We start from the raw sequence: 26,849 nt of genomic DNA on the forward strand, positions 1-26,849 counted from the left end.
AAGAATTTTAAAGATCAGTGTTTAGAAGAGTAAGAAAAATATTTTAATTTTGGGTAAGAGAACAAGAAGACTAAGTTCGGGGACCAAGCAGCATTTTGCAGTTCATCTCTTGGCAGTGTGAAGTGCACGTTGAGAGTATCCCATTAAACGAGGAATTGGGCCAGAGCTGCTGAAGTCCTTGGGAGGATGAGCAGCTTGGCCACCCACCTGTTGACCTTCAGAGAATCACATATGCTGTGGTTTTTTGGTGTCCTTATTGAGGAATTACAAGAAGAATAAGTTATAGAGGGGTGAGATAAGGCTGACAAATGCTTCTGAGAGCCTCTAAGGATTGAGGGCTTTAACCTTAGTTGTGTCATTTTCAGTAAGTATAATTGAAAGGGGAAAGAAGAGGTGATTAATCCATCCCTCCCTCCCTCCCTCCCTCCCTCCCTCCCTCTCTCTCTCCCTCCCTCCCTCCTTCCCTCTTTCTCCTCCTCTCCTTTCTTACTCTTCCTCTCTCTGCGCCTCCTCCTCTCACATTCTCTCTCTCTCTCTCTCTCTCTCTCTCTCTCTCTCTCTCTCTCTCTCTCTCTCTCTCTCTCTCTCTCTGTCCCAGATGAGTCAGGATGGCTTACAATGAACCTACACCTGTTGTCCTGAGGCAATTTCTTTTAACAAGAAATCTTTCACCAATCCATACCCCCTTCCTGGAATAACAGAAGGGTTAAGTCTTATTAACTTTATTTTATGCATGTGGCTTCTAAAGCTAAGTTCAAGTGCCCAAAGTTACTTAGCAGGTTGGTGCTAAGTCCTGGTCACTACCCACAAATGCCTCTAGGGCTTTTCAATGAATAAGCCATCCATTCAGGCTTGCTTGCTCCCAGAGAAAATGCTACTGAGGTGAGTGGAAGTGGACAGGCCTGGAGTGTGACTCACAGAAGTGGGCAAGGAAGAATGGGTTTCTAGATCCTTCCAGGCCGGAGCCCACAGCTGTACCTGGAGGCCGTCCAGCAGCCCTGTGGAAAAGGGTGTGGGGAATGCTGAGGCCCAGAGAAAGTGGGGAAATCCCAGGGTCTGTGCCCAGCCCTGTGTCCGCTTTACAGAGAGCCCAGTAATAGGTGGGTAGCCCAAAGACTTCATCGCCATCAGTCTGTGTTTTCTTCATCCCTTCCTTGTTCCTCAAAGAGCTTACGTAGGACCATCTTCTTAGGAAAGTTAGGAGGATAAAGGCTTTTTTCAGTTACTCGGGGGAGTTAAAGTACCATGTTGGCCTAGTTCTTTTTCCCCGTCTTGTTCATTTTGTCTACATCTCTTCTCCCGCCTGCTGGCTGTGCCCTTGGACCCTTACAATGACTCCTATTCTTCTCTTGGCCTAATCTAGACCTTTCATAATACTGTGTGGCCAGAACAGCGTTTGATAAACGTTCCATTCCTGAGTGATGGACCCCACGTGAATGGCCCTCCACAGTGAGTCTTCATTACTCTGCAGAGATGTTTTCTATTTGTGATCATTTCTTATCAATCAATGGCCTATATTTCCTGGGAGTTTTGTGCATGCCAGACACTGAGCCAAGTTCTTTACACAGTTTTTGCCCCTCATTTAATCCTGCTAACACCTTGTGAATAGGTATTACTATTGTGCCCATTTCATAGATGAAGAAAATGAGTCACAGAGAGGTTAAGTGAGAGTTTGTAGTAAATGTGTTATATTCCGTAATACTCTTTCTGATTCTCATGGAAAAGGTCCAAACAGTAGGTTACTCCCCAGACCCCTGATGTGGTCAGTGCCCAAACTATGAGCTTCAGCTACAGGGACGGCAGAAGAGAAACTTCTGAGTGTTCTCTTCGCAGGGTGAGTAGTGTTTTGCCATGCGTGGAGGAAAAGCACAAGACTCAGCTACCTCTGGTTGTCATCAATCCCAGCTGCTTCTCATTATTCTTTAGTCCTTGGTCTCATCATCGGTCAAAAAGCAATGGCTGAGCTGCGTGACTTCCAAGAACATTTCCAAATGCGAAGGCCTATAACTATATAAAAGCAATATTTAAAAAAAACAGAAGTCCTATTTAACCTCAAGTGTCTGCTCCCCTTTTGTGTTTGTAAACATGGAGCCAAGACTACCTGTTAGACAAGTGGACCAATGGGAGATGTGACCTGAGGTAGCCTAGAGGCTTCGATTGGACAGTTCCTGCTACAGTGGGAGACCTGAACTGCAGGAAGGAACATTTTGTCTGAAATGGTTTGCTAACACCCATATCTCAGCTAGATTCCTGTTTTATTATCCTGCATACAGGGTTGCCTAAAGCTTTCTCTCTGTGCTCCTTCTCCCTCTGCTGTGGTCTGTGCTAGGAAAACATGTTCTACATCCAAAGCCTTGAGAGCTGCCATCTAACCAAGGATTTATAAAGTGTGGAGCAGATCCAGTGGCCAAATGATATTTCCTATCTCCTAGAACCAAGGATCTTCTGAAAAATGGAGATGGTATGAGAAAGAAGCTGTGATGGGGAGAATATGGCATGAGAAGTCATGGAAAACATAGGCCTTTCTTCTCTACCCAAAACTTTAAATAGCTGGGAAGCTCTTGAACTATATGAGGACAACATACCATTAATCTGTGAATTAAGACCAAGCATCTAGAGTCATCATCTTTACACCATTACTTCAAAACCCTATTTGGTGAAAAACTAAGATTGCCAGAGGAAGACTAAGGCTTAAAGAAGGAGAAGGAAGAGAAATATAGTTCAGAGAGATCGTGTGCATTTCCCTCACCTAGCTCCGTAGCGTGGCTACCGCACCCAGGATGCCCATGGCAACAAAGTCATTACCTCTGATCCTCGAGAGAGGATAGGATCTAAGCTGGGGTCAACTTGAGTACAACTCAGCCTGGTGGTTATGCTAGTGAATCATTACTCTGGAGCAGGGCATGAAATGAGGACTCTGGTGTCACTTTCCTTAAGCTGCACTGGCATAGTGGAGGGCCATGGTCGAGAATATCCCCGACTAGAAATAAGATGACCAGGGTCTTTAGCCCGGTCCCAACCTGCATTAGCAATGCAAAGTTGTCTCTGAGCCTGTGCACTCTTGTCCGTGGAGTGTAGATTGTCATACCTGTTCCTCCTACCTCATATAAGATAGTTGTGAGATAATAAATACTGAGAGAATAAGTATATTAGTGTATTAAAATCACTGCCTTCCAAAAACAATAAACATTTATTATCTTACCCAGTGGCAGCATGTCAAGAATTTGGGAGCAATTTAGCTAAGTGGCTCTGATATGAGGATTCTCATAGGGTTGCAGTCAAGATAGCTTCCCGGGCTGTATCATCTGAAGGTTTGACTGGGGCTGAGGATCTGCTTCTCAGATGATGCACTCACATGGCTGGCAAGCTGATGCTATCGTTTGCTGGGAGGCCTTAGTTTTCCACCATGTGGACCTCTCAGTAGGGCTGCTTGAACGTTCTCGTGACACTGAGCAGGCTTCCTCCAGTGCAGGCCTTCTCTTGGCTACATAGGAACGTGAATACTGGGGTCAGAAGTCGCTGGAACCATCTTAGAGGCCTTTTTGTAAGTTGGCTACTGCAGGTGTCATCAGACTTATTATTCTATCTGAGAATATTACTGTAAGTTGGAACTACTAACTTAAATGATGACTTTGGCTAAAAATCAGTCTTTCAGCCCAGTAGCTCTTTCTGCTCTCTGAACTTATGACTCCAAAATGCATTTTCCCCCCTAAGGCCATTTGGGAGAGCAGGAGTGAGTAGGAAGTTAGTGCAGATAATAAGAAAAGAAGACAAAGAAGTGTCGTGGATACTTAAAAAGAACAATGAGCAACAGTTGGCTAAGAAGCCCAGGAAAGCATCCGGACACTACACCAGCAGTGCCTTGGTCAGCCCTCATTATGCCTGTTACGAGATAGAAGCAATAACAGAGTTAGCTTTAACCAGTAGTTTCAAATCTCCACCCCAGCAGACCATTAAGTAGCCTTGCCAACAAAAAGCCAACGTCAGCTTGACTTCCTGTGCTGTTTCCTGCTCAGCCTCTGCAAGGGGGTCACCCATCACAGAAATGGTCAGAAAAGGTGGCCCAAACAGAAAGTTGTAGGCTCAGCAACTTCCCTTCTGCTCTGAGCCTTGTACTTTTCTTTCACAATAGTGAAATACAATCAGATCTTGACAGATTTTTCAAAGGTTTTCTTTTGCTTTTTGTATGTCAGTTGAGATTTTATGAAATAAAATTTCAAATGAGAACACATATTTCTAGGTATTTTATACCTAATAAATTCAATTTTATAGGTATTTATATGCTACCAACAATGTGCCCCAGATTTTGGCATGATAATGGTGAGAGGTGGGACAGAACACAGTGAAGAGAGAATTAAAAAGATGCTCTGCTTTCAAGAATCTTATTGTCTTTGTAGGGTGACAAAGGATTAAAGAAAAAGACCTGAAAGGGACAATGATGACAAAGTGGCAGACACCGTTGACTGGCTGACCCAGCAGCCATTCCAGTACCTTCTTGACCACCATCCACTATAGATGTGGAAGTAAGGTACTTGCTTTACTGGCATTGCTGGAAGCTAGGGGTGGCTGCATAACCCAGTTCTGTTCAAGGAGGTGTAAAGTCTGCTGAAAACTTGGGGGAAAGTTTCCTTTTCTTTATAAAAGGGACAACTGTGAGAGGAGAACTAATTGGCACTTCCCCTTCCTCTCTGTCCTGCCTTGAATGCGAATGTGATGGCTGGAGTGGGGTAGTTATCTTATGACCATGAAGCAACAAACATGCGGCCAAAAACCCATATGCAGAGCAAAGCATGAAAGGAGCATCAGTCATGGATGGCATAGTTGTCCTACCAAACCAATTCCAGCAATTGCTTGCCTCCAGACCTCCAGTAATATTTATTATGGCATTTTTTAGATGGCTTTACTTTTATTTGCAGATTATTCCTAACTGATGTGGAAGATACAACTTAAGGTCAAATGAGAGTGTTAGAGAGTAAATGCCTTAAAAAACAGGTGAGAGGTGAATTCAGAGAAATGAAGAGGTAAAGGGAGAGCTGGTTAGAGAAATCAGGGTCGATGGGGAGTGCTTGGCTAGATGAAAATGTAGCAGATGGGATAAAGAATGACATTCTAGATGTACCGAGATTGCCGTTTATTGTTGTCACCAAATCCATTATCTCTAAAGACAAAGTTGTGGGTCCCTGTTCTCTAAAACGTGCCACATGGCTAGAGACATCTTGTAATTGGAGGCATTACAGGGTTTCGTGTGTGAACAAGGACTCTGGCATTAGATAGACCTGAGTTTGTGTCCCAGCTCCACCACAAAGTAGCAGAATGACTTCAGGCACTTGCATAGCTTCTTAAAGCTTCATTTGGTTCCTCATTTGTAAACTCAGGGCAAAAAATAAAAAAAAAAATAAAAATGTGTAAAGCAGGTCAGCAGTGCTCAGTACAAAGCATTCAATAACATGAGTGGTAGTTACTGTCATCATTATTGTGATCAGATATTATTTTGTCTGTCTTCACACGCCACCATAGGAATGCTTTCTTAACCATCTGGAACCCAATTATTCTATCTACCAAATGGGAATGTCATCCCTCAAAAGTGTATTCAGTGTTAATGAGGATCCTTATGAAATTGTTTTTCTTTGAAGCAAATTTACCTGGAGCATGTAAATAATATATAGCATTTGGTTATTTGTAAATAGACTTTTAAGCTATAAATCACTATGTGATTTTATTTTTCCCCAGCAGAAGGTACAATAATTAAAGCAAGATCAAAATTTTAAACAACGACCTTTAGATTTGGAAGGTTTTAGGGTTGCGGCCATATGGAGTAAACTGACTTAGACTTTGACAATTTCAAAAAAAAAAAGTTTGGACCTCAAGGAAGGCCTAGAAAAACCCAAGCACATGAAGTTGTCTCTTTTAGTAAGACTTTCTTGTATCATACAGTCTTCACTATCAACAAAGAATGGGGCATAGATAGGAAGATTGAGGATAGGCGAAAGATAAAATGTCAAAGAGAGACCTAGAACTTGCCATCTGAATGGGCTTTTGAACTCTTGAAAATTCTCCTGTGTCTTTCCAGATGGTGGTTCCTCAGGTAAGTGATGGGACTCTCTGAACACACACGTGAACAGATGTGTGCACATGTGCACACTCACCTCCACACATTTCTTCCTGCTTCAATCTGGATGCCTCTCAAAACTTTCCCCTCCTCATTTATGATATCTCTTGAAAGCTTTTTTGACACTCTTAATCAAAATTTACCACTCCTGTTCTCCTTTAAATATTTACTTTTAACTTTTCTAATTTCATTGGTGTTCCATGCTCACTAAGGAAAAAAAAGTGAGAACTATAATACCAAAGGTACAAGGAAAGAATTGATAAGCTGGATTTCTGCGCTGCAAGAGACATATCAAGAGAATAAAAAGACAAGCCACAGATTGGGAGAAAATATTTGCAGAAGACACATCTGATGACTGTCATCCAGAATATACAAAGAACTCTTAAAACTCAATAAGAAAAATACCTGATTAAAAATTAAGCCAAAAACCTTAAGAGACATTTCACCAAGAAGATATATAGATGGCAAATAAACATATGAAAAGATGTTGCACATCGCATGTCTCCAGGGAAATGCAAATGAAGCAATGAGATACCACTACACACCTATTAGAGCAACTGAAATCCAGAACGGTGACAACACCAAATGGCTGGTCAGAAATTCCTAAAAGTTCTATGTAATGATGATAACTCTTCCCCGCAGGAAAATGCCAGAAAACATACCCTTCCAAAGATTCACAGGTGTTGTTTCGCTGAAAAGTATTTTTGAGAGATGATCTAAAAAAAGTGAACAGTCAAAATGAACTGGAACTAGTAGGTCCCATGGAAGATTTTTGAACAGAATGTAGTGCCATGTGAAGTTTGGCTCCAGACCAGACCAAGCTGATGTCTCGATAAGAAATTGCAGTGTCTGGTTCTCCATAGCTTTGAGATTTGGCACAAGGACTTCTTGAAAAAGTTGCATTAACTTGTATTTTGCATTAGCGTTTATTATCCCTTTGCCAAAATTAACATTAAGTGTCAAGAGAGATTTAACACTGAGTTTTTGGCCTGGAACCATCTAGCATATAAGCTGTGGTCTGCAAATTTCCTTCTGAGCAACTTGCAATTGAATAATAATAATAATAATAATAATAATAATAATAATTAACTCGAATAATAAAGGCCAACTTTATAAGGCATACTGAAGTGTGTGCAGCCCAACGAGTACTAGGAAATGGACAAGTTGCACCATGAGCAGGGTTTTAGAGCCAAGGAACAGAACCTCCTTTCTAGAACAATATTCAGCTTCTCACATAGGTTGAATAAGAAGGCACTATGTGGGGAATATCTCTGAAACAAGTTTTTAAATTGTGTGAGAGGCATTATTTACAAAGACCCCTTTGAGAGATTCCTCTCAAACATCGGGGCGAGGGAAATGTTTATCTCACAACGAACTAACAAGTTCCTCCTATTGGATCCTGAGGACTGTGAACCATTGTGTGGTTCTTTTTTGGCCTAGCTGGTAGGAAGCTCCATTTTCCTTCAATTATTGGAATTTTCCTTAGCCATGATTTAGTTTTATTTTCAATAACTTCTCCTTTCCCCTCCTCCTCCACTACTTTTTTTGTGTGTGTTTATGTTGGTCTTTCTTTTTTCTTTTTCAAATCTTGTCATACTTGTGTTTAACAAAATGTTATGCGATATTTTTTTTTTCAGAATAATTACATAAATAGAACAGCCAAACATTCAGCAATCAGTGATTTTAATGTGTTGGATTATGAGTAGTTTAATGTTGTGTGCCTGTTTCAAAAAAAGTAAAATATTTTCTGGAAGTCGGTAAAGGTATAAATAAATATTTTAGAAGTTAATACATTTAGGGTGGATCTACTATATTTTCAACTCTATGCTAAGAACTACAATAAATCAATAAAATAGTTTCTTCTGAAACTAATCTTATTGGATAGGAAAGCCTTACCAACAACTGTAATATTTGGCTTTCGTTTATTATATACCAGCCATATTCCCAGTACATACTATACATTATCTTATTTAATCTTCACCCAAGACTCCAATAGGTACTTTATTAAATTGCTACCCAGGCGATTCTAATGTACAGCCAGGGTTGAGAATTTCTAATCCAGAATAAAAAGAAAAGGTGTAACTGCACGCCATTCTTATTTGATGCCAAGTGAGTCCCTGGCACCTGTCCATGCATAGGGAGGACAGCAGCCTGCCTGGAGCAGAGGGCGTGATGTCAGCTGTTGGAACCACCTGCAGTATAGGAACCACAGATGGGAACATTCAGTTCTGGAGGAGAACTTGGAATAATGACTACTTAAAAAAAATCACCTGAAAACCGAATGTATTAAAAAGGTCCAACGGCTTAGTCACAACAGCATTAGCTCTCATGAAGCATGGGGAAGAGTGTTTTGGGCTAAATGTTTGTTCTCCTACCCCCATTCCTAAGCCGAAGCCCTACCTCTCCCCACCCCCGCGCCCCAATGTGATGGTATTTAGAGATGGAGCCTTTGAGAGGTAATTAGGGTTAGATGAAAACAGGGATGATGAGATTAGTGCCTTTGTAAGAGACACCTGAGTGCAGCCCCCTCCACGCACACACGCAGATGCGGGCCCGTGAGCACACAGCAGAAAGCACCGCCTACAAGCCAAGAGAGGAAGCTTCAGGAAAAAGCCTGCCTTGCCAGCTCCGTGGTCTTGGACTTCCCAGCCTCGAGAATGGTGAGAAATAGATTTCTATTTTTCTGGTGTTTATAAGCTACCAGGTCTGTGTTATTTTGTGATGGCAGCTCTAGCTAAGAGCAACCAGGAGCAGGGCCGGTTTTTCAAAACTAGGTGACATTTTAAGATGTCTTCTTTCTGAAGCTTTGCTTAACTAATCCGCCTGGCCTCTTGAGGCTTACTGTTCATTGCACTACTATATCTTTCATGAAGGATGGCAGTTGTTTGAGAGTTTGCCTTCATCAGCGGGGTGATATCTCTGAAGGCAGCCACCTGTCTTCTTTATCATTGGATGATGTGGAACAGAGCCTCTCTTAAGATGACAGTATGTGATATCAAGTGACCGGCACATTTTGTCCATTGTGATAAAGTTATCCATACTTCTTGGTTTGTGAAAGCTGGGGCTATAAATCATTGAGCTCTGAAATGAGAATTCTATAAATAAATTGATTCCAGTAGGTTAGTCATAGTCGTATGGTGTATTTTCCAGTCAAAACCATAATTCTAATGAGCAGTCTTGGTGATGAATGGCGCTATCCTGTAACTTTGCTGTTAACGTGATGAGTGGTGGTAGTTGGAAGTCAACTGTTCTGTTCTTGTATCATAGGCCAAACCTTTACATGTGTCAAGCGAGGTATAGTTTTAGAATTTTTTATTTAACAACAGTTAAGCCTGAGGTCATTCTTCGGACAGTTGTGATTGAGTATATGGAGAGCAGGGAATTTCTAAATTTCCTTCTGGAAAGCAAAAGCAGATAAGCATGTTGGTGGTTACTCATTTATCTCCCCCCACCCCCCAAAGCATCTCAGCGGTTTTCTCTTGAGCTGATTTATGACATCAATATCAAGCTGGAGATAACCGAGTGCTATCTTTGAAAAGATTACCTGAAGTTCGAATAGCGAATAATCATATCTGTTTACACAAGATATCACAACAGAATTCTTTTATTTATTTTTTTATGTTTTATTGAGATAATTGACATATAGCACTTTGTAAGTTTAAGGTATACAGCATAATAATTGGACTTGCATATATTTTGGAATGATTCCTGCAATAAGTTTAGTTAACATTCATCATCTCATAAAGATACAAGAAGAATTTTTTTTTTTTATCTTGTGATGAGGACTCAGGATTTACTCTCTTAACAGCTTTCACATATACTAAATATTAACTATAGCCATCATGTTGTAGATTACATCCCTAATACTTATTTATCTTATAACTGGAAGTTTGAACTTTTGACTAATTTATCTAGTCCCCTTCCTCACCTCTGGTGACCACAAATCTGATCTCTTTTTCTATGAGTTATTTTGTTTGTTTGCTTTTGTATATTTAGATTCCACACATGAGATTATACAAGATCTGTCTTTCTCTGATTTATTTCACTTAGCGTAATGCCCTCAAGTTTTGTCTATGTTGTTGCCAATGGCAGGACTTTTTTTAAATGGCTGAATAATGTTCTATAGTATTGTGTATAAATCTATATGTATAAATCTATCTATATGTATATGTCACATTTTCTTTATTTATGCATCCATTGAGGAACACTTAGATTGTTTCCATGTTTTGGCTATTGTAGATATGAATGTAGGGGTGCAGATTTCCCTTTGACATAGTGTTTTTTGGGGGTTTTTTTGGATATATTCCCAAAGGATTTGCTGGATCACGTGGTAGTTCTATTTCTAATTTTTTGAGGAACCCTCTGTATTGTTTTCCACAGTGGTTGTACCAGTTCACATTCCCACCAACAAGGCATCAGCATTCTCTTTTCTCCACATCTTCCCCAGCATTTGTTATCTCTTGTCTTTTTTATAATTGCCGTTCTCTCCCCACCAGTTTTATTGAGCTATAATTGACATACGTCACTCTATAAATTTATAATGTAGAGCCTAATGGTTTGACTTGCATATATCGTGAAACAGTTATAACAGTAAGCTTAATTAGCATCCGTTATTTCATACAGATAGAATAAAAAGAAAATGCAAAAGAAACTCTTCTTGTGATAAGGACTTAGGATTTACTGTTAACCAGTTTTCATAAATATGATACAACATTGTTAATTGTAGCCATCATATTGTGCATTACATCCCTAACACTTATTTATCTTATAAGTGGAAGTGTGTACCTTTTAACTACTTTCTTCCAAATCTCCCTCCCCTGACTCTCTACATTTGATAACCACAAATTTGATCTCTCTATGAGTTTGGGTTTTGTTTTGTTTTGTTTTGTTTTTTTGTAATTCCACATATAAGTGAGATCATATAGTATTTGTCTTTCTTTCTCTGATGTACTTCACTTAGGTCCATCCATGTTGTTGTGGATGGCAGATTTACTATTTTTTGGCTAAAAAATATTTCATAATATGTGCCACAAATTCTTTGTTCATTCATCAATGGACACTTAGGTTGTTTCGATGTGTTGGCTATTGTATATAAAACTGCTATGAATATGAAGGGAGAAGATATCTTTTCAAGTTATTTCCTTTGGATGTATTTCCAGAAGCAGGATTGCTGCTGGATCATGTGGTGGTTCTATTTTTAATTTTTTGAGGCGCCTCTGTACTGTTTTTCATAGTGGTTGTACCAGTTTGCAATCCAACCAGTAGCGCATGGGGGTTCACTTTTCTCCACATTCTCGCCAGGATTTGTTATCATTAGTTTTTTTTTCATTGTTTTGATGGCCAAACAGGTGTGACGTGATATCTCATTGTGGTTTTCATTTGCATTTTCCTAAGGACAAGTGATATTGAACATCTTTTCATGTCCGTCCAGACCATTTGCATATCTTCTTTGGAAAAATATCTATTTGGGTCTTTTGTCCATTTTAAAATTGGATTATATGTTTTTCTGCTATTGAATTGTATAAGTTCTTTATATGTTTTGGATATTAACCCCTTTTCAGATATATGGTTAGCAAATATTTTTTTCCCACTTTGTAGGCTGTCTTTTCAGTTTGATTGTTTCTTTTAATGTGTAGAGAAGCTTTCAGCTTTAGTCTCACTCGTTTGTTATTATTTTGCTTACACTTTAGGTATCATATCCAAAAAATCATTGCAAAGACTCATGTCAAAGAACTTTTTTCCTATGGTTTCTTTCTCTGAGTTTCTTCTATGAGTTTCAGGTATTATATTTATGTCTTTAATCCATTTCAAGTTAATTTTTGTTAGTGGCGTAACATGGGGGTATGTGTCTAGTTTCATTCCTTTACGTGTGGATATCCAATTTTCCAAGAACCATTTATTGAAAAGACTATCTTTTCTCTATTGAGTATTCTTAGCTCCCTTATAAAATATTAGTTGACTGTATATGGGTTTATTTCTGGGCTCTCAATTCTGTTTCATTAATCTGTTTGTTGTTTTTTAATACAACTGCCATTTATTATTATTATTATTATTGTTATAGCTTTGTAATATAGCTTGAAATCAAAGTGTGATGCCTCCTGCTTTGCTCTTCTTTCCCAGGATTGCTTTGGTTATTTGGGGTCTTTTGTGGTTCCATATAAATTTTTAGGATTGTTTTTTTCTACTCCTATAAAAAATGCCATTGGAATCTTGAATAGGGATTGCACTAAATCTATAGATGGCTTTTGGTAGTATTAATTCTTCTAATCCATTAACACAAATGCCTTTCTATTTATGTCTTTAATTTCTTTCAACAATGTCTTGTAGTTTACAGAGTAGATGTCTTTCACCTCCTTGGTTAAGTTTATTCCTAAGTATTGTTTTTTTAATGCTATTGTAAATGGTAGTGTTTTTAAATTTATGTTTCAGGTAATTTGTTGATATTTGTATGTTAATTTTGTATCTAGCAACTTTATTGAATTTGTTGATTAGATGTGTAACAGTTTTTTGGTGAAGTCTTTAATATTTTCTCCATATGAAATCATGTTATCTGCCATTTGATTTGTTCCTTTTCAATTCTGATGCCTTTTATTTCTTTTTATTGCCTGATTACTCCAGAAGGACTTCAGTACTATATTGAATAGGAGTGGTGAGAGTGGGCACCTTTGTTTTGGTGCTGATTTTAGAGGAAAAGCTTTAAAACTTTTACCACTGAGTGTGATATCAGCTGTGGGCTTATCATGTATAGCCTTTGTTATGTTGAGGTACATTCCTACTATATTCTAATTTGTTAAGAATTTTTATTATGAACAGATGTTGAATTTTGTCAAATGTTTTTTCTGCATCTATTGAGATGATCATTCACTTTCTTTTCTCTCTTTTTTCTTTTCTTTTCTTTCTTTTTTTTTGGGCGGGGGACAAGGCAACCCTCGGTTGACCTCACAGATTGCAAGGACCTTGTCAGCGTACAATCCCTTATTTTTTATTCTTTACACCAATAGCACCTGGTCTTCCTAGGTGGTCTGCCATCCAAGTAGTAACCAGAGCTGACCCTACTTAGCTTCCGAGATCAGATGGGATTGGGCTTGTTCAGGGTGTCATGGCTGTAGGTGAGATGATCATTTTCTTTCATACTGTTTATGTGGTATATTACATCGATTTGCTTATGTGGAATCATCTTTGCATCCCAGGTATAAATCCTACTTAATCATGGTGAACAGTCTTTTTAATGTGCTGCTAAATTTGGCTTGCTAGTATTTTACCGAGAACTTTTTTTGCACTTATATTCATCGGGGACATTGGTCTGTAGTTTTCTTTTCGTATTATCCTTTATTGGCTTTGGTATCGGGGTAATGCTGGACTTGAAAATGAGTTTGGGAGTATTCTCTCCTCTTTGATTTTTTTTTTTTTTAAGAAGAGTTTGAGAAAGATTGGTGTTAACTCTTCTTTGTTTGGCAAAATTTACCAGTGAAGCCATGTGGTTCTGGGCTTTTGTTTGTTGGGAGATTTTCTATTTCTGATTCAGTCTCCTTACTAGTAATGGGTCTATTCAGACTTTCTGTTTCTTCCTGATTCAGTCTAGGTAGTTTGTGTGCTTCTAAAAAAAATATTTTCTTTTAGGTTATCCAGTTTGTTGTAGTATAGTTGTTTATAGTAGCCTCTTGTGATCCTTTGTATTTCTGTGGTATCAGTTGCAATGTCTTGTTCATTTATAATTTCATTGATTTGGGTCATCTCTCTTCTGTTTAATCTATCTAAAAGTTTTCCAATTTTGTTTATCTTTTCAAAACCCAACTTTTAGTTTGGCTAATCTTTTCTATTTTCCTGTTCTCTGTTTTATTTATTTTTGCTTTAATCTTTATCATTCCCTTCTTTGGGCTCAATTTTTGTTTGTTTTGTTTTTTTGTTTTTGTTTTCCCCCTAGTTCCTTAAGGTATAGAATTAAGTTGTTTATTTGAGATCTTTCTTTTTAATGTGGGTGTTATGGTTGTAAGCCTCTCTTTTAGAATTGCTTTTGCTGCATCCCATGAGTGCTGGTATGTTGGATTTTCCTCTTCATTTGTCTGAAAATACTTTTTATTTCTCATTTAATTTCTTCTTTGATCCATTGGTTGTTCAGGATAGTGTTTTTCATTTCCACATATTTGTCAATTTTTCTGTTTTCCTCTGGTTAATGATTTCTAGTTTCATACCATTATGGTCAGAGAAGATACTTGGTATGATTTCAGTCTTCTTGAATTTTGTTAAGACTTGTTGAGTGGCCTAACATATGGTTTATACTAGAAAATATTCCTTGTGCACTAGAGAAGAATGTGTATTCTGCTATTGTCAGAAGAATGTTCTATGTATGTTAGGTTCATTTGATTTACAGTGTTGTTCAAATCTGATGTTTCCCTCTTGATTTTCTGTCTGAATGATCTACTCATTGAAAGTAGGGTATTAAAGTCCCCAGCAATTATTATTAGTATTATCATCATTTTACAGCTTCAAGTGATTATTAGTATCTTCTCCGTTTTACAGATGGGGCAACTGATTTGCCCATGCATTTATTCATCAAATATGTATTGAGGGCCTATTATGTACCAGATAACTTATCTAGAAGCTTTGAGTACAGCAGTGAACAAAACCAACCAAATCTCTGCTTGCTTGGAACGTAACGGAGACAGACAATAAATACATTTTCAATACCTCAGGTGATAAGTGCTGTAGAGAAAGTTCAAGCAGAGCAGTGGGGTTGGGATTGGGGAGGAAGCAATTTGTACTTCTTAATCCCTTCACTTTTTTCACTCATCTCTCACCTGCCAACCATCAATTTATTATCTGTATCTATGAGTTTAGTTTGTTAGATTGTTTATATTCCACACATAAGTGAAATCATATGGTATTTGTCTTTCTCTGACTTATTTCACTTAGCATAAAGCCCTTGAGGCCCATCTATGTTGCTGCAGATTGCAAGATTTCTTTTTTATGGTAAAATAATATTTCATTGTATATAAATACCACAGCATTTTTATTCATCAATGGACACTGATTTAGGTTGTTTCTGTATCTTAACTATAGAAACATTGTTAGTAACACTGCAGTGAACGTGGGGGTGCACATGTCTTTTGAATTACCGGTTTTGTTTTCTTCAAGATAAATACCCACTAGACAGGACTGGGTACTCTACTCAGCAGTAGGTGGGACTGTGAATTAGCTTCCATACCCTGACAGGGCAGCAGGGTGGGACCCAGGGACCGCATGGCTCATTGTTTGGGAGCCTGAATCAGGCAAGAGTATGCACTGAATATCCTGGTCAGGCGAGGCCACCAGTTCTCCTATGCAGATAGGGAAAACCATGGGCTACGCTTTCTTTTCAAGTTCTACTGTATATAGGGCTGTTGCATGGGCTACACAGCTTCCTGAGTGCTCTGGTAAATTTCCCTAGTCAGGCAGGCTAAAGGCTATATTCAGCCATAAGAAGACTATGAATTAGTTTCCTGGCCCGGGTACAGCAGGAAAAGCAACTCTAATGCCACTAAGGTTCTTTGTAGTCTTAAGCTGATCTGTGCCCCAAATTCCCTGGCTGTATAGGGCCACTGGCTTTGCTCTGGAGGCAATCAACTTTGCCAGCCTGCCTTTTGGCTCAAGCATCACTTGGTTACACAGCTTTCAGTTGTTCTCACTAGCCCTTCCTGTCAGATGGGGCTGGGGCCATACTCTACAGTTGGTGGGGCCGTGACTCTTCTGCGTGGATGTGGCAGACCAAGCTCTAGGGTCAGCAAAACTCCTCATCTGAGGACCTAAGTCAGGCAGACCTGCAAACTGCCACAAACCCTAGTCAAATTGTGCCACGACTTGGTTTTGCAAGTAAGCAAAGTTGGTGGTTGGGATTACTGCTTGGGCCCTGCTAGTGGGAACTTGGTCTGCCAAGATCTGAGTGCTGGTTGTTGGAAGGCCCTCCCTTCTTTGTCATAGTCAGATTTCCAGTGGAGCCCTGCAGCTTTCTCCTGTATACCTGTGAGACAAGACCAGAGTAGGGGCTCCCAAGAGGTGATCCACAATGCTGTGAGTGAGGGCTAGATGCCACCTCTGAGCTCTCTTTTCCCACTGGAAGAATTGTAGGCTCAGGAAATTTTTTGGCATGGTGCTGTGCTAGCCTGGGGAAGGGGCAATGCAGTTCGCATGCAGCCGTTCCTCTTACCCTTCTAATGTAGTCTCTCTGATCTCTGGTGCAGGGGTGTGCTTCGGCCTCATTCCTGAGCTCTAGGATTCTTAGTGGTGTCTTGTCCACGAATAGTTGTTAGTTCCTCTTGTGAGGGGGAGTGAAGTCAGGGACGACCTATGTCACCATCTTGGTGACATCTCTTGCTAATGATAGCCATTCTAGCAGGCGTGAGGTGATATTTCATTGTGGTTTTGAAATGCATCTCCCTGATGATTAGTGATGTTGAACACCTTTTCATGTACCTGCCAGTCATTCATATATCTTCTTTGGAAAAATGTATTTAAGTCCTTTACCCACCTTTAAATTGGATTACTCAATATATATATATTTTGCTACTAAGTTGTAAGAATTTTTTATATATATTTTGGATATTAACCCCTTATCAGATACATGGTTTGCAAATATTTTTCCCATGCCATAGGTTGCCTTTTCATTTTGCTGATCATTTCTTTTGCTGGGCAGAAGCTTTTTACTTTGATGCAGTCCCACTCATTTGTTGTGTTGTTGCTTCAAGTGTCGTATCCAAAAAACTCATTGTGAAGACCCACATCAAAGAGCCTTGCTCCCGTTTTCTTCTAGGAATTTCATGGCGTCAGGTCTTATGCTTAAGTTTATTTATTTATTTATTTATTTTTATGGGATTCTTACTTTTAGACTTTTTAAAGGGCAAGTTTAGAAAAAAGTTTTCATGGGCCGACACTGTATCAGATCTTAACATAGTATACTTACCTGCTTTCCACCATGCTCCAGAGGACTTAGTAGGCCCAGTTCTCTGACTCAGTGCCCATGCTTTAAATAGGCAAAGTGTCACTTCCAAGTATAGTCCCCTCCGTATTATCAAGAACTTGGCTGTCCATTTTGATTCACCTGAAGTGTAGCTTTAAGATATCAGCAAGATAAGTGGAGCACAATTCTGCTAATGCTTCCTTGGCCTTTGTCACTGGCAACACAGAGGACTGATCAACTGCAGTGGTCTGTGGTCAGCAGTCATGTTGTGGGTTATAGTAGTGGTCAGATTGTAAATGGAGAATGAGGGAATTGAGAGTCTCCTTCAGGACACCCAGTCACAGCATATGCCCTGGAAGGAACCCCGGAGACTCTTTCAACTCAATCTTATTCCACAGATACAGTTGGAGGCCTAGACAGGTACACTGAGTTGGTTAAGTTTCCACAGCAGGCTAAAGACAGAGCTAAGATCAGTCTGAGCCTCCTAAGCTGTAAATCCGCATATTATCTTTCCTGTATAGAGTCTATACTATAAGCATAAACTTTAAAAGTAAAATATATTTATATCATTCATTAATGGTAATGACTTTTAAAATACTAGAATTTGTTTCAACTATTGAGTAACCTTAAGTAGTGATTCTCAAACTTGATTATGCATTGAAATCACTCAGCTTGTTGAAACAGATTTGCTGGGTCCTAGTCTTAAGAGTTAGTAGGTCAGGGGTGGGGCCCTGGAATTCACACTTCTAACAGGTTTTAAAGTGATGACGCTAATGCTGTCAGTCTGAGGACCACACTTCAGGAACCACTGGTATAAAGCAAACTCTTGCCATTTCCTGCCATTCATCACTGGCCACTTGCGCACTGTCCACCAGTTGAGAGCCACATGGTTAGATCCCCAGCAGGAAGAGTGACTGGTGAACTTTTCTTTGAACTTCCCAGTGCATTTTCTGTTGGAAGGCTGTTACAGCACAGGGGTGAAGTGTTCTGTCTTGAGTCAGACAGCTTACACTCTATTCTGTGCCCTAATTGCTACATGATCTTAAGTCATTTAACATCTAAGCTTAAGTTTTTTCATCTGTAAAAATGTGAGGATATTATAATTCATAATTGTGGAAGGATTAAATCAGATAATAGGCTGAAGTGTTTAATGAATAAAAATAACTTAGTATATCAATCAGAGTCCAGTCAGGAAAAAAATAAATGACTCTAGCTCTTATAGAGATAGTTGAATAAAGAAAAGTAGTTACTCAGATGATGGAAGGCCTCAGAAACCAAACAGAGGGTGATGAGAGAAGCCAGAGGTTTAGCAGCAGCAGCAGCAGCAGCAGCAGCAGCGAACAGCGAACAGCTACCACCCCTTGGGCTAGAGTAAAAATTGGGGTGTGGGGGGCAATGCTACCAGAGCTTAGAAGCCAAAGGCTTCTACTGAGCAGGAGAGAGCATAGTGAGGCTACTCACACCGCAAAGAGAGAAGGTCTGTCTGGCAGGAGCTGGAGCCACAGGGGAGGTTTGCTACCTAAACGCCAGCAGGCAAAAGGCCCTCGAAATACAGTTCTCTGTGGTACAGAACAGAGCAGGAGAAAAGCAGGAAATGCATCTGAGCTATTGTTATCCTCAGCAAGTGCTAGTCATTGTTGTCATGACTGGATGATCTATGTGCCTCTCGTTGGCATTACTAGACCACGTCTTCATGCCTAGGACCCTCATTGTGCCTACATGCGAAGTGTGATATGCACGCAAAATGGCAGTTTTAAATTCATTCAGCAGTAAAAACGAAATGGGCAGGTTATTTCAGATTAAGAATAGTTTGACTCTGTTGATTAGCTGCTACAATGTGAAACCTGAATCTGGAGTGTGCTTAGCTCCCTGCCTACAACACTGTGTCACACTCTGCATGCTGCACAGTTCCTTTATGGTAAGTGTTCAAAATATGCAGCCTGTAGGACAGAGAGACCAAACCAATTTCTTCACAGACCAGAATTCGTAGAGCATTCTGAAGGTTTGGAGATGGATATAGTGAAGGAGGAGAGGGATTGAGAGACAGTGGGCATTCTTGTATTCTTATAGCAAGAACATGTCTTAAAATGACATCACCTAAAGGTATTTTCATCATTAAGTATATAGTGTAATTATGTAAACAACACTGAGCCATCAATCATGTGACCAGTCTTAATGTCCTTCTCACTTTATAAAAATGAGATAATAGACTGAAAAGGGGTGGGTGGGAGACTATAGAAACAACAACTTTCATTAACCAAAAGAGCAAGAGAGTGGCTTTAGAAATATTTCTTAGGTGATAACTGACATTTCAAACCATTGCTTAAGTTTCAAAACAACCTTTATTCTCTTTGAAGACCTAATACAATGCATTAAAGCAACTTAAAACAACAAGACATAGCTCCGTGAAATCTATAGCTTGAACCAAATGTCAAGGAGGCACGCTCCCCCCACCCCCCGCCCAGTTGCCTTGTAAAGGCAAAATTACAACTGACCATCACATCCTCCCTCTCGTCAAAAGACCAACTTTATTTTAACAATGTCATATAAACAGATTTGTAAAAACATTGAACAGGTCGTAGCTTTAAAAAATACACACATATAAATGATTTTTTTGTTTGTGTTTGTTTGTGTGTGTGTGTGTGTGTGTGTGTTTGTTTTTTAATAGCAGCATCCTGGGCAGCTAATGCTATCTCATGGTGACAAGTTTAATGTTAAGTTGGACAGTGTTTCCAATGAACCGAATTATCTTCCTTCCTTACTCATAATACTAGTATTTTATATAACTACATTTTTAAAAAATAAGAATTTGGCATTTTAGAACTTTGTCCCATGTGAGGCATTGTGCTTTAAACTGCCCCTTTCTTAAATGACCCTGAACTCAAATTTCAGGGTCTGCTTTCCAACTGACTTGGATACCATGCATAGCAAAAGCACAGTTGTTAAAACCAGCAGAATTTTTCTCCCAATAAGGAACATCAGTAGGACTTCCCAAACACATTACTAGTTCATAACCAGCTATATGACAAAGCAATTGATCCCCTACAGTGACAGCTCACATAAACACATTTTGACATGACACATTGAAAACGAGGATTTCCAAGTTTAAGCAAGTCATCTAGACCAGCTTCCCCAAAAGAGTAACTTTTAAAAACAGAAAAGGCCATAGAATTATGAACTTCTCACTTCACTTGCAAACAATTTTCACCTTTATAAGACAAAACAAAGCAACTTCAGAGGGAAAAAAAAACAACCCATACGCATATACAAGAACTGTACTACACATTTGCTTGTTATATACTTGAATTCAATGACTTGATCTGTTCTGGCTGTAAGGTGTACTGGAAACACAGTCCATGCACATATACATATATACATATATCTAGGGCCGTGAAATTGTCAGATGTTGCAAACACATGCTTTTTGCCTTTTCACGTTATAACTTTTCTCTTCCATCTAATATCAGGTCCCAATACTTCCACTTCTCTAGCCTTGTCACAGCCTCTCTGCAGCTTAGCTTCTGGCTTTTTAGGATGCTACGTGGGGTGGGGAAAATCAATGCATGGACAAGAGCATGTATCAGAGTGCCTCTGTTGTGTCCATTCCTATTTTTGAGCCACTGAGACAGTGTTGTTAGATGACCGTCTGAATGAACCCATGGAGCCCAGCTGGTTAAACACCTAGGAGGACATGTGTAGTGGGCACGCAACACACAGTCAAGAAGGCATTTGGCAGAGGTGTGACATCGTAGGTATGGTGTCACTCACTGGGATATGGAATGAGGAATCCCGCCCTTACACTTCAAAGATCTAGTGTTTACACTTGAGGTGCAAAAATAAGGCAGGTGCCCACAACCATGTCATCTTGCAAAGTGTTGAAGCAAAAACAGTTAATGAAACATTCCATCTCAGATCTTCTATTTTAGAAATTAAATGAACATTTGTACTTAATGGCATACATGGGTGTGCTATCCAAAAAAAAAAAAAAAAAAAATCCTAGTTTATAAACTACTATGTGACATGGAAAGATAGTTATAAACCAGACACTCACAGACCCAAACCAGGGAGATTATCAACTGTCTGGAGATGAGAGGGAGATGGTCAGATCAGTGTAGTCAAGTTTGAGTGAGGGCTGACAGTCTGGCTATAAGACTGACTATTGCTAGCTTCATGTAAAGAGGGAAAAAAATACATTCTACAGGTAAGTCAGCTGCTAGATGAATTCTTTCAAAATAATTTTGAAAGGAACATTAACAAAACCCCTCACTCCAGTATTTGAAGGTAAGAAAAATAAAGCTGTGGGTGAATCTAATGTTGAGAAAAGAAAACAAATTGTAACAAATTCTATTTTAATCTACCAGCATAGTGTCCACGATTATAATTATCCTTTATTCCTCCCAATACTTGCACAATTTCTCCTGAACAGAAAGGCTTTTTTTGCATATGTGAATCAGGGAGCTCTCTCACTCTTGCCTTAAATTGGAAAGGTGACTATAACAACCCCTTCCTTTTCCCCACAGTGAAGTATAACACATACAATTATTTGGATGAATGAGAAGGACTGTCATGATGATCCCTGAAATGGCCATGGCTTTAATGAGCTCCACACAGCCCAGAGCAGTAAGTTACAATCATACCTATTTGCTTTATGATCTAAAGTGAATAGAAAGCTAGGGAAATAACAAATATCCAGATAAAAATATTTTTCAGATCATGCTTGCTCTACAACGAATGTTGTTTGTAATGGTAGTCTAATGTTAAAAAAGAGACATTTTCTAACTGTAGCAACTATACCTTGAAATCAAAGTTCCAAACAAAGGTGGAAGGAACACTGTTCCTGGAGCCTAGCTTCCTTCCTAAGAACTGAAATATCTGACCAGCGTCACTATGTTAGAGTCCTAGTAAATTTGTAATTGTCACAATTGATGATAACTGGCTGAGCAAAGTAGGAAAAGACTGAAGTAGAAGCAACTTCACTTTGCAGTGAAGTTACTGACTTCTCTAATCATGAAAAAGAGAAAGTGCATACCTCCGTGCCACCCCATCTGTACATCCCTTTGCTACATTCCCCCCTCCCTAGATTCAAGAAGTTCACAATTCTTTATGAAACAAACATTGCCAGGTACCGTATTTGAAGAGTCTTGAAACAACATTGTTGAACTCAGCAATACTTTGTCATATTCATATATCTTTTTTTTTTTTTTTTATTGAATAAAGCAGCTTTGAAGCTTATCAGGCACTGCCCAACAAAACATTTAGTCCAAAAAATCTGTTATGAACTTTTTAACCTTGGGCTAACAGCCAAGTACTCTGTACAAGAAAAACTGTAAAATATTTCATAGTTTTAATTCTGAAGCCTTTTTTTAAAACTGGCATCCTGTACATTTCTTTAAAAAAAAAAGTAAAAGAATAACAAAATGAATATTAACACAAAAATCAGGGACAACAGTATTTTCAAGCAACAAAAATTGGGGCAGGGGAAGCTTATTCTGAAGTTACATTTAAAACTGAGATAACAACTTAATGAAAATTAAGAATTGCATAGCGCTGTGAATTTAGCCTTCAGCAAAACAAAACAGAAGCTATTTGGTATTGATACAAATCCATCTATTTGATAGTTAGTCATCCAATGTTATGTACATATTTTATATACTGAATGTCATTTTAAGTCCCGTTTTCCAAGTTCCATTTTTCGGTTGGATTTTTTTTGTTTCTTGAGAAGTTTAAACAAAACAAAACACTGTGGCACTTGGCTACAATAGAATTTCCTCTGAACGTACGTGAGCCAACGTTCTCCCAAAGTGTTCCTTGTGAGGAAGTGCCTTTCTGCTACATATTGTTCATTTGTTAGAAAATGAAGTAATCCACAGTGCTAAGTGTCTGGGTCCAGCGGGCACGGCTAAACCAGGCTGGGCCGAGCGTCCCCAGGCCGGGCCTCTTCAAGCCCCATACATCCTCTGGTCCCAGCTTTGAGCTGGTAAAGCTTCAGAAAGCATCGACGAGCACCATAGTTAAAGGCCTCTTTGTCCCTGCACGCAGAGATTTTTGCATTTCTTTTTCTCTTTGTGTTGTGGTGGTTTTAAATTAAACCAGAAAAAAAAAAAAGAAGGAAGGAAGGATAAGCACTCCAGATTTGAAATGTCTGGTCATCATCACAGCGCTGGGCTGCGTGTCTTCCCCCACTGCTTTTTCTGTCAAAGGCTCGAGTCCCATCTGAAGGCAGACGGCTTCGTTTCCACAGCTCAGTTCTCAGGTCAGGCTGGAGAGGAGCCCTGTGCTTCCCAGAGGCCTCAGGGTGGCTGAACTTCAGGAGGAGGCGTGGGGCCCGCACTTCATCGCCTCTGCTGTGCGTACACCGGGTAGGCTAGTGTGACGTTGAGGGAGTCGTTGTGCTGCACGAGGGAAGTGTGTTGGTAATGTAGCACCAGTTCCTTCAGAGAGCTGTACAGGTTATAGGGCTCGGCAAAGCCGTAGCCGGTCGCTGTTTTGTTTATGACACAGTGCTTTACCTCGCCGTCCACCCTGGAGAGAGAGAGAAAATGCCTTTTGAACTTGTCCAGCACAATTTGTGACTCCACAAGGTATTTTTAACAAAATCATCGCCATCAAAAAGTAGATTCTAGGCAAGCCAGTATCCCTGTAGGGAAGAGTCCTAGGTTAGCAGTACTCTCTTTCTCTCACTTACTGGCTTAGCAACTTGGGTAAGGCAGCATGACCTCCCTAAGCCGCTGTATTTTCATCTTCAAAATGGTTTAAAAAGATAGTAATATAACGGGTGGCTTTCAGAAATGAGACGATGTGCTTGACAGAATGCAGTAAGCACACAAGTGGTCGCTTCTAACCGTCGTCATTAGCGCCGCTGTGTGACCGGTCATACTATTACTAGTTATTAATAGGCTTCCTCTCGGGACAGCCTTAATATGTCATCTTGGCATTCACTATCCTATTCCCTTGTCAAAGTTCTCCCTCCTTTCCTGCTGGACTATGTCTTTGCTAAAATGGAGAGAGCTCATGGAGTATAATGTTACAGAACCTGTCTCTCCTGGAGGACACTCACTACTTTGAAATGATGATTCCAAACTCTTCATTCAAGGTACTTCTTAGACTATTAAGAAATGAACAAAACTATGCCACATGAAAAAAATATCTTCTCTTGGGTGTAATTATCTTAAGGACAGTGATCAGGGTCCATCTGTCTTGTTGTTTTGACCTGTTCCTGATAGGGACTTTTTACCTGTGGGTGGTATTCTCATGTGAGTTAGAGTCTTGGGAGGCAAGCATTGTTATTTTCATTTTAAAGATGAGAAAAAAAAAATGTTGCTGAATTGGGGCCCAAACCCCAATCTCCCAACTAAGAAGCAGGTTTCTTTCTACCAGCCTCTATTAACAGACTTTAAAATATGCCGGTTTTCTTCTTCCTCCTCTACATTACTGTAAGATTCTCTCGGATTAGAACTTTTTCAAATCCTTGCCCAGCTGGCTGAAATACTTCTAAGAAATGCTGAACATGAGAAATAGTTTGCGGAGATACATACACCACGGAGCAGGCGTAGCAGCCTTGCTTACTGCTTTCCCGGACAAGAAATGTGCCATCTCGTTTCCCCCGCAGTAGGTTTTCAGCTTTGTTTCGGTTGCTGCTTCCGACGTTCCATGTCTTCTCATCATGGTGGGGCAAATCCTCATCGTCTTCCACCAGTGAGTATTGGCTAAGTAGGCAGGAGAGATGGTTTCTAAATAAAGTGCATCGGAGCCACTGGGCTGCCCCCGGCCACCCCATCCCTCATCTTTTCTACCTTGTTTCTGCCCCACCTACAAGCAAGTCAGCCATAATCACAGGTCTGATTCAACCAGCCTCTCTAGCCTGAGTTTTCCTCTCACTGAGTTTAGCCTTCAAAGGATTCTCCCTTGCCAAATAGTTCGCAGCCATATTATACTCTTCCTGCGTTCGAGTCAGCAACTATGCTCGGATACCTGGGCAGAGAGGATGGTATCAAACAATCATGTTTGTCCAGTTTAGATCAAAAATTGATCGACTAGGAGGATTGCCAGTTTTCAACTAATTGAAACATGACATCTGCTTAAGCTTCAAAAATAGAGTGAGCCTGTGTCCTTTTCTAAAAAAAAAAAAAAACAAAAAACTAAAAATATGTTGGGATTTTTGAGATGTTCAGGGACATCCTTATGGACACAGTTTTGCTCTATAGCATTATGTGAAAAAATCTGTACCTTCCTTCCCTAAACTTTCCCTTTAAAAAATGCTGGTAGTGAGACTGAGTTTGTACATTTTCTCCTACAAGTGGTTCCAAACTCGGCAAAACTCCTCCCTTGTTCTGCAAATAAAGGAAGTCACGAGTTTTCCTCAAGTCAAGAAAACCTTTTGCGGCTTTCGATCTGTAGTAACTACTTACTCTTCAGTGTTTTCATTGCCCAGCCACTCGTTCAACTTCTTCTGCCGAACTCCTTTCTGCGTCAACCACCTGAAGGGTTTTAAAAAGAAAATGTATTGACAGCTGATCCTTAATTCTGGCCATTACCAATCATTTGCTTACAGGGTTCCATGTCCAGTCCTTACATCAAGTACTGGTCTCGTGTCTTTCTCAGCTGAATGAGGTCCGGTTTGATGCTGTTCATGCGTTTGTCAATCTCCCGATACTCAGCAGCCTGCTTCTTTAAGTCTTCCTCCAGTCTTCTCCTACTGTCAACAATTTCACTGATTCGAGACTTCAACTTTTCATAATTATGCATAATCCTACAGGTAAAAGAAAGGCATCTGTAATCACCCAAGTTCATCATGAAGGTTTCCTCAAGTTTATGAAAAGGTTCACTATGGATTCCCAGCCATTTTCCTCAGGTAAAGAATGCTTTCTCTTCCTGTTGTTTAATCATTCAAAGTACAGAAAGCGAGATCATCTGGTTATCTCTAGTACAAGGACAAAGGGAACACTCAGGGTTCACCAACCTTTGTATTTCTTTCTCATTGCCTTCACGTTTAAACTTTTCTATGTATTCTTTGCTGTACCGCTCTTGGGTTTGGCACTGTTCTTCAAATATTTTTATGGTTTCATTAAATGCTTCAATAGCTGTTCTTTTCATCTGGATTTCCTGCAACACAATTTTAATAAGACAATGTCACACCTTTAGTAGAACAGGCAAGTTCCCATTGTGAGGCACTACCAGGACATCTGATCTGTATGACTGTCTAGCACGCAAGCACTCTATCGGCAAGGTGGGACTCTAATTCATAAAACCCATTAAAATGCTCTCAGGAAAGCACATATTTCCTTTGGGCATTTTCCCAGTCTATGGAAGATGACTGCATGACAATTTCCTATAATTTTAATCTTTGTTAAAACCATTCTACTTTTATCAGTAGTTCATGACATCTGCGTTGCCTTCTACTCCCTCTGGTGGTCCCAACTACATGATGGCTACATGATGGCCTAGAGAAGATCAAGTCAGTCGGGTAAAGTTACAGTCCATGTAGTCTGTTTTCCATGGCAGAGGTATATAATCATTAAATCTCCATTTCCAAGGTTAGACAAGTCTGTGGAACTTCCCATCATTACTAACTTCCAACCTAAAAATAATTCTTCCGTCAGGAATTACAACTCAAAACCCATAGCAACTTCTTCATTTATCTTGTGAACTTAGTTTATTATTCTGATACTTATAGGCTTCATTTAAAAGGTTGAGGTACAATGAGTAAATTATTAGAATAGTCAACGATGATCCACAAGTAAATGATCTCTCCCCTCACTTTATTTGCCAAAACTCAACCCTTTTTATGAAGCCGATTATAACAGTGTTA

The 26,849-nt window shown here is 39.6% G+C and overlaps 1 protein-coding gene and 1 long non-coding RNA gene across 5 annotated transcripts in view; one reads left to right on the forward strand and one right to left on the reverse strand.

Moving 5' to 3' along the window:
• The window catches only part of LOC118606745, a 69,257-nt gene extending 43,256 nt beyond the window's left edge, over positions 1-26,001 (forward strand). Inside the window, exon 4 of the long non-coding RNA XR_004952594.1 lies at positions 25,797-26,001. This is a non-coding gene — a long non-coding RNA (uncharacterized LOC118606745). The remainder of the gene's footprint in view (positions 1-25,796) is intronic.
• PIK3R1 (phosphoinositide-3-kinase regulatory subunit 1) overlaps positions 19,366-26,849 on the reverse strand; it is an 83,595-nt gene continuing 76,111 nt past the window's right edge. For 2 of the 4 annotated variants that reach the window (XM_016122125.2, XM_016122126.2), the window contains 5 exons: positions 26,001-26,143; positions 25,614-25,790; positions 25,450-25,518; positions 24,577-24,747; positions 19,658-23,563 (listed from right to left, as the gene is read on the reverse strand). In XM_016122125.2, the coding sequence (XP_015977611.1) occupies positions 23,374-23,563; positions 24,577-24,747; positions 25,450-25,518; positions 25,614-25,790; positions 26,001-26,143 (750 nt within the window). In that variant the 3' untranslated portion in view covers positions 19,658-23,373. Of the gene's footprint in view, positions 23,564-24,576; positions 24,748-25,449; positions 25,519-25,613; positions 25,791-26,000; positions 26,144-26,849 lie in introns of all 4 variants that reach the window. The other 2 variants (XM_016122124.2, XM_016122127.2) reach the window with 2 other exon arrangements.

The sequence above is a fragment of the Rousettus aegyptiacus genome, unplaced genomic scaffold, assembly GCF_014176215.1.
Source record: "Rousettus aegyptiacus isolate mRouAeg1 unplaced genomic scaffold, mRouAeg1.p scaffold_m13_p_8, whole genome shotgun sequence".
Classification (NCBI taxonomy): Eukaryota; Metazoa; Chordata; class Mammalia; order Chiroptera; family Pteropodidae; genus Rousettus; species Rousettus aegyptiacus.